The 8,581-nt window shown below is 36.6% G+C and overlaps 1 protein-coding gene across 1 annotated transcript in view; it reads left to right on the top strand.

Annotated features, from left to right (window-relative positions):
• Elp4 (elongator acetyltransferase complex subunit 4) overlaps positions 1-8,581 on the top strand; it is a 154,149-nt gene that overhangs the window by 8,357 nt on the left and 137,211 nt on the right. Inside the window, exon 2 of the mRNA XM_019209987.2 lies at positions 6,948-6,983. Within this exon, the coding sequence (XP_019065532.1) occupies positions 6,948-6,983 (36 nt within the window). The remainder of the gene's footprint in view (positions 1-6,947; positions 6,984-8,581) is intronic.

Here is an 8,581-nt window from a genome sequence, read left to right as displayed (position 1 = left end):
GCTGTCGCCCTGCGGCCTGGCTTCTTCCCGGGACACCCCCGGCCCCCGAGCCCGCCTTCTACCAGCTCCAGGCGGCTCCCGGCTCGGGCCAGCCTACGAAAGTTTTTATCGTTGGCAAGAAAAGCATCATTAGAAATGGCTAGGGAAAAAAAGCATTCTGCCTCTCTTCTCGCCATGCTGTTTAATTTAAGCCGTGGTGGCTCCAAGGGAGTGTGTGGGTGTGTTGAGGCAAAGTATCAGTTGAAGCCTGTGTAGTTAGATAGTTCAGCTCTCTCTGCGTTAAGGTTGTATGTGTGCGTGCGTGTGTTTGATATTTTTTCCATGTACTGACTGCTTCCTACCTGCCAAATGGCAAGTTTAAATTTAATTCATACGGTAATGAGAAAAAGAAACCCCGTTCTTATGCAGTCTCTGGAATTTTTCACAAGACGCTTATTGAAAAATATGCTTGTTGCCTAACTTCTATTGAAAGGCTGATCAGATTAGATTGGTTGGATAGAGCTGCTGTGTTAATAAAGCTTGTAGATTAATTTTTATCTCGATGCTGCTGCATTAAAGCTGTTGTTTCTACTTCGTAACTTTTTCATAATGTGGGATGTGTGTCTGATAGATCTGTTACACGTTCATAATATACTACCGAAGTCATCGCTTGTTCTTGTACTTCACCTGACACTTCCCTCCCAAATCCACCCCCTCCCCAGCTTTTCAGTAGGCTCAGTACAGAGGAGAGTAGTAAGACAAGCAGCCTTCTAGAGAGTATGGCTCCTTAAAGCTGTTATTTCGTATCCTAACTGGATTCTGATTCTACATAAATTTAGGTATTTTCATAAATTTTTCTCAAGTCTGATATCCTCCTGAGTTGCATGGTACTAAAAACAAATATAATTGAAAACATAGGTGACAAATACTCATTTCACTTTACCTCTGTGCACCTTGCCTGTTATAATTTGTTTTATTTTGAGGCAGTATCTCAGTTTCCCAGGCTAGCCTCAAGCTAGCAGTCTTCCTGGCTTAGCCTCTCGGATTAGGAAATGCCATTGTGCCAGTCTGTATTTTGTAATTCCGTGGGGATATGTAACTTCATTCACTTTGATACCGAAACTCTCCAAGCAAAAACGCCATACTTTTGGCATTATATCTTTATTCCTCATTAAAATGAGAAAATGTGCTTAGCACAATTCCTGACATGTAGGAGGTCCTTAGTAAGTTCTTGTTCGAAGAAAAATAGTGGGTACAAAAGTTGATGAAACTTGTAGGCTGGAGGTAGATGTTTAAACTGTAAAAACAGATTCAGAAATTAAGGGATATGACAGTCCCTAAACTTGTAACCAGGTAGGCTGATCTTTAGAGTTACAGCATATTGCCTTCTGAAGTATATTACAGCTTTTTCAAATTTTTGACAACTGTTTTCAGACAGTTTTGACCATTTATTCAACCTAAATTTATGGCTTAACTATAGTCTTTTCAAGCGTCCACCAGAGAGAACTCAAAACACCTTCCACATATATTTCTAGAGATACAAACTTGAAAAATAATGTTTAAACTTTAATTTTGCTTGGGGAGTGGGGCACTCTAGTATTTGACTATAGCAAGCTTATGCTAAAAACCAGCATTCATTAATACGGCTGAACCAGTGTTGTTCAATATTTTGAAATGTCTTTTGCATGTATGCAGTTAATTATCAAAGTATACAGAACATGAAGGAGTTGTTACAATAGCAGTTATGACATTTGCAATAATAAATATGTCCAAAACCATTTCACTTGTTGTAAACTTCTTAATCATATTTTTGTATTTCGATCTTCTGTTATGTATAGTCCTATGGTGCAAACATTTTATATTGTTTTGTATTAAAATATTATTTGAAACTGAAACATTGACTGATAATGTATAAAAGTGTAGGCAATGGAGACTACATTGTTACTCTCAAATGTTACTTGACCCAGATTGTGACAAGGCTCACAAGTACATTCCCTAGTTTGATAAAATGTCATAATAGGATACCAGAATGATGGGACCATACTGTCACATTGTCACTTTTGGCAAAATATTATTATGCAGTTGTGTGTAACAAGTAAATACTGTATTACAGCCAGTGTGTGGGGTCGTGGTAGTTTACTGCTGCCACTGTGACATCGTTGTAATTTTAAGCATAAGTGCAGGGTACATTTGAAAGCGAATGTGTAAGTAACACACTTTCGTTTCAGAAAAGAAAGGGAGTTGGTTAGATACTCCCTTTCTCTTCTTTCAGGAATTTCCAGAGAAAGATTTTAACATAAATTTTGCCAAACCTGGGAAGTGCACAAAAGACAGTGACTTCATAGATTTGGTGGCTTAGCTTCTGTTATGAATTTAAATCTTAACAGACAAGTCAGTGGCAGTTAGGGATTTAGGGGTAAGTAAGAGTCCAACAAGAGTTTCTGGAAGAAGCCCATTAGAGTAGCTGCCATTGTCTACACGATTCCAGTCAGTAAATAATGGCAGGCTTGTTTCCTTGATCTACTCTGTGGTGTGGGGTAATAGGCATTGAATTTGTATTGTATATTTAACATCCTAGTTATGCCTCTATCAACTGATGCAGGTAGCTCTACATTCAAGGAAAATGTAGCTTGTTCCTTTGTATTACCATGTAACACTTTCCTACTTTAATGTAGAGAACCATTATCACTATTAATTGTTTGTACCTTTATTTTGATTCTATTTGCCCAGCCAGTATTTGTCACATTCATGTTCATCGGGATGTTTGTTCTTAGAGGGAAAGAAAGGGAGCACGTTAACTGATGAAATAACTGAGATTTAATTTGAGCTGTGGCACTAAGTAGTTATGGAGTATGATGCTGTAATCCCCATACTCTGGGGGGCAGGAGGATCACAAGTTCAAGCCCCATCTGGGCAACTTAGTGACTTAGGAGACTCTGTCTCAATGGGAAAAAAGGGCTGGGGATGCAGCTCATGGGAAAGGACCTGCCTGGTCTTGATCCCCAGCACCGCCCTAGCACTACAAAAGAAAACAGCTAAGGAGTGCTACGAAGTAAAGAAATGCATTGTCTTTTACATTACATTTTCCAAGAAATGTCTCTTCTGTAAATTTAAACAAAATTATCACTTCACACAGCTTTGGACAGAACTGATATAAATCACTGTTACTTTTCTTTCATTTCTTTTCCCTATACTTTTGTTTAACCTTGAAAAATGAAATAGCACTCTTGGGTCTTAATATTCTAATATAAATTTGACCTCTCATGAAACTTAGTTTATTTTTTTTTTAATTTTAAATTGAATTTATTGGTACATTCTAGCTAGACAGCACAGTTACATTCATTACTGGGATCTTGTACCTTTACATGCCAGGCTTGGTTCTCATTTGAAACTTACAGTTTAAATAGAGATTTGTTTAGGGGCATATGTAGGATTGAATTTTCTCATGTTAAAACATACTGCACATATGAGTTAAAACAATGGCAAAAGCCCTTTTCATTATATTTTTTAAGTCATAAGAAAGTCCTGGTAGGGCTGTGGATTTGGCTCTGTGGTTCTGCTGCCTACCTTGAAAGTGCAAGGACCCGAGTTCAATTCCTGGTACCCCCCCACAAAAAAAAAGGAAAAAAAAAAGAAAGTCCTGGTAGTGAATCACAAGATGATCTTAAGTTTCCTTTTGTATTTTCAATTATAATTTTTCTTTAGCTTTAAGACAAAATGCTTGCTCATCCATTGATTTATTCAGAGGCCGAGGGACTCCCAAGTCAGGACCTGGCACATCCTAGGCAAGCACAGCCTGAGATGCACCCTGGCCTAAATGTCTTATTTTTAAAAGTCAAAATCTTAAATTCTTCAAAATTCAACCTTGCAACCAAAGTACTTAGCCAATATTAGAAATAAATTTCGGTGTACTTCAGAGAGGCCTGGAAATAGAACCTAGAGTTTGTCAGTTGCCTTTGAAAGTGCTGGTGATTTTCTTCTCCCTGAGGATGACCATTCTGCCCCTTCTCACTTTCTCACGTCGTGGTTATAACTGCTTCCTGACCTGCGTTATTTATCTGAAAAACATTCCAGTGAAATACAGAGAAGAGATTTTTGTCTTAAATAGGAGTTATTAATGTCAAGTCTGCTTTGATTTTAAAGTTGGACTAAATTGCGAATGGATTACTATATTCAATAGGGTAAAAGCTAGTTTTCAAGGAATTTATGTTAAGATTCTGTTGTGGTTGGTTGTTTAGCTTTTTATTACAGATTTATTTCAGCTTTAGAATACCTTGTATCTAGAACCTTGGTGTATCAAGTAAGATCTATCAAAATTAAAATGTATGGGAAATCTCATCTCACTAAAATCGAGTTTGGAGCAGTGGAGGGACTTTGATACTACCTGTGTATGTTGTATGTGCGTGACAAAGAGAAACACATGTAAAAAGGTTTAAATTAGTAAGCTAATTGCTCCCCGGCCAAACCTTCAAAGTGACCCACTCTTGCTCAGACTAATCTAAATTTGAATCAAGTGAATTGGTATAATAGAGCTCATTTAGAAAACAGCTTTTTGTAGGAGAAGAGTTGATACATTATCTATAAAAGTCACTTAATATGTCCTCATATGAAGTGGTGGTTAATTTTTCCCAGCATTAGAATTTTTATGATCTTAAATTGTTGAGTGGTGTTCTGAGTTACCAGGAGCAGATGATTGTTTGGCTCGTTCTTACAGAAGACCGCCTTCCTGGCGTAGTTGGATTTGCTCTAGCTGGTTCAGTGGTGCAAAACTGTGGCACATGCGTTACTATTTTTTTTTTTTTGGACAGATGTTAATGTAGTTGTTCCTCCTAAACCCTCAGCATTCAGGTTTAACTGCAGTGTTGGCACTTTGTGATAAGTAAGTGAGTTTTGGTGGCAGTTTGGGCTCTCAGTCTCCCAACAGTTTGTCATCACTGAGCTAGTTCATCAATGGGAAATATCCTTTCTAATTATCATGGTTGCTGTGATCACCACTTACCAAGTAACAGCTTGTAGTGATTTGTTCCGATCTGAAAATAATTGCCAGCTTGGCCAGTGTACCTCTTACAAGCACCTGAGCCTGATGGCCTAGGCGTGACCATTGCTTCATGTAGTGGGGAAACTTCTCATCCCACTGTCAGCGTTACTTTTCTGGGAGGTGCTGTAACAAGTGTAACAAAGGAAGGAATTACATTAAGAAGGGTGGCTAACTTTTTTCTAGCACCAACCCAGACACTGATACCTTTTGTTTAGTTCATCTCCTTAAACATACACAAAGTGGTATTAGGGAATTAAATACTTATTTTTCTAAATAAGGGAAAGTAGAGAAATGAGAAGTCAAAGCGTGCTGCAAAATGTGCACAATGAATTAAGGCTTACGATGGCTGTCATTGTACATTTTCCCGCTCAGTTAATCTTGTCTGCATGGTGCTAGAAATTCTCCCCTTTAGCTTGGTGTGCTGTAAATGGCACAGAGAAGGAATTTGTTCAGATGTGAAATTAAAGTGTGTATTGTAGGGGCCAGGGATTTGGCTCAGTGGTTCTGCCACCTGCTTGGCGAGCGCAATGACCCAAGTTCAATCCCTGACACCAAAAAAAAAAAAAAGTATATTGTATTCTAATAAGTCCATGTAAGCATAAGATTTACAAATCTTTTTATTTCTTTCTCTAACAATTTGAAGTGTTCTACAAATTGTTTTAAAATTGATTTCAAGTCTCACCACATAAACCATGTTTCATGTTCCAGAAATATGTATGCTACCAGATTTCAAGTTATCTGAAACATGACAATTGTTCCTGTGTATTTGCAAGGTTTAAAAGACATTCAGAGGAGCTTTTCATATTTTTTCTATATGATATTTGCCACTACAAAACCTTTTGGGGAAACTTCTTTGCTGATTTTCTAATTGTTTATTATGTCGTTATTTGCACACATACAAACACACTAGCAACTTCATGTATTGTTGCTGAATTTTCAGTAGTTTCTTTTTTTTAGTTTTTTGAGACAGGGTCTCACTATGTAGTTCAGACTGCCCTGGATCTCACTGTGTAGCCCAGGTTGGTCTCGAACTCACAGCAATCCTCCTGCCTCAGCCTCCTGAGTACTGGGGTTACAGGTGTGTGCGACCACACCCGGCTTGAGTAGTTTCTTTTTAAGTTATACTTTAAATGCATGTCTGTTCAATAGTTGACATACTTTTATGGATTTTAAAATGAATTTGTTAATGTTTCTGAGATTAATCAGAAAAGCTAATACTTTTACCAAGGGATAAAAAAGTATCAGTGTACTGTGCCATCTTTTTTAGTATAGTTCTAGTTTCTTAAAAGTTAAATGATTTTTAAAGATTGGCTATTTTAATTACACATTTATGATTTTATTTCCTTAGTTTGGATATTTAACATTTTCTTGTAATGCAGAAAATATATTTTGTGGTTTGTTCCTTTTTGTTTGAAATGACAAAAATATTGTTAATTTTAAATTCTAAATTTAGCATATGTTCAGACTTTGTGTACATTATTCACAATTTTTAAAACATTAATTAAGGCTTACTGAATTTGAGGATAAATACTAAAGTGGGAATTCTATTGTAATAGCCTTTCTTTTCTATGTTGCTCTGTGCAGTAAAGTTATTGTGTGTGGGTAGGTCTTGGCTATTGAGTTAATTTATTAACAAGTACTAAAAACAACTTTTGCATTGCTTAAACATGGGTATGTTAAATGTTGAATGGTTCTATCACAGGAGAAAGGATAGTATAGTATATTATGAAAGTAATTGTAATGTGCAGTATGTAATTACATATAATATGTAATTATTTCATAATAACACCTTGAGCAAAGTATAGTAAAGGTAATTAAAATTTTGTTTGCAGTTGCAGTTTTAAAGTTATTGAAATACTTGTCCACGATAAAGCCTAACTTTTATGCAAAAGGTAGATTAATTTTCTTCTTGGTTTTGTTTTATTTCCAGGTGGAGGTTTAGCCGTTGGAACAGTTCTTTTGATTGGTTAGTACAAAATATATGTTTTGCTCTTTCCAATTAGTTTTCTATTGTTCCTTATGGTTTTATGAGTTTTTCTGTTCTGAAACGAAGTATTTAAAGTATTCGTTCTCAAAAAAACTGAGGGTAAATTAGAAAGAAATTGCTTTAAATTTCAATATTGATATAGACTTGAAATAAGTTAGGCAAATGTATCAGAAAATGTAGCTCTTATAATTTAAAAATGTTCACAGTGCATTGTGTTCTATTTTAAAGACTAAAAGTAACATAAGTTGACTTTTCAAAGAATCTCAGGATCTACAGTGGAATTATTCTGGTGATAATTTGAGAAACTGAGAATCCCCTCGTGTGTGTGTGTGTGTGTGTGTGTGTGTGCGCGCGCGCGCGCGCGTAAATGCATTCATATATATCACAGATTCTATCATTATTGTCTTAGTGAAAGCAGAATAACAAGCTAATCATACTGTTGTTCATCTCTAAAGTAATTTGCTATTTAAGTAAACCCTCCTATTTGGCTTATTTTTTAGTGTAGATCACAGAATCTTGGATTTGAAGTAAATCTTCACAATTACATAACCAAAGCACCTCTGTTATTGTTTGACCCCACCATGAATCATATCCATTATGCCTAGTTTTGTCCTCTGATATGTTACAGAATGAACATGCCTACTTTTTCACATGACATCCTTGAAATGTTTAAAAATAGCTAGTTTATTGCCTCCATTCTGCTCCAAACAAGCATTGTTTCTTAACCTGGTTTGTGTTAGAATTTTAACAGTCCCAATCCTCCACATTGTTTTCTTGGTATGGCTCCAGGTCTGACTTTACACAGCCAAGAACTCAGGAGACTCTGAATTTGATATGAGCTATTCTCCATACTGGGATTATGGGATATGATCACTGATCCCTCCTGGGCAGGAATCAAAGTCAGTTCTTAGTCATCGACCACCCTTAAGGTAGCAGAGACATGTGGTAAATATTGTAGAAAATTTGCTCCAGGAATGATCACAGTGCGAATGGTGGTCCGTCAGCATTGGTGTAACAGGAATGAAACACCAGCTGGAGAATCGAATCGGAAGCAGTGCTCCGCCTCTCTCCTTGCAGTTGGAAGAGCAGTGATAATTAGTGGGGAACTGCCCTTTCTCTAACTTCTAGGAGGAGTTACGAATTATGCTAAGAACTTTATGTATACATTTTTCATTTATACAGCATCTGGAGATGTGCTCAGTTCATATTTTCTCTCTTTCTTTCATAAAGAAATGAAGCCAGAAGGGTGAAGTAACTCCCCGTATCTTATAGTCAGAAAACTGGGATTTGGATTCTGGTGTGATTCCAGATCCCATGTATTTATGTAACTGTGCTCTAGTTTTTGGAAGTGTTTTATTTAACAGGCACAAGTAGTAAAATAAGAGTTGTAAACGTTTTTAAAATAGTCAAGTTTTAAATGGTAAAATAAAGTCCACGTATGTGGGAATTTTGTTTTGCTTTGTTGCAGGACTGAGGATTTGTCCCGGGGCCTTGTGTATACTGGACAAGCACTCTACTGCTGAGCTATATTCCCACCCACCCCCTTTTTTCTGTTTTTTTTTTTTTTTTTTTTTTTT

The sequence above is a fragment of the Fukomys damarensis genome, unplaced genomic scaffold, assembly GCF_012274545.1.
Source record: "Fukomys damarensis isolate Sample0158 unplaced genomic scaffold, DMR_v1.0_HiC HiC_scaffold_16, whole genome shotgun sequence".
Taxonomy (NCBI): domain Eukaryota; kingdom Metazoa; phylum Chordata; class Mammalia; order Rodentia; family Bathyergidae; genus Fukomys; species Fukomys damarensis.
This window is presented reverse-complemented; position numbering and strand designations above follow the sequence as displayed.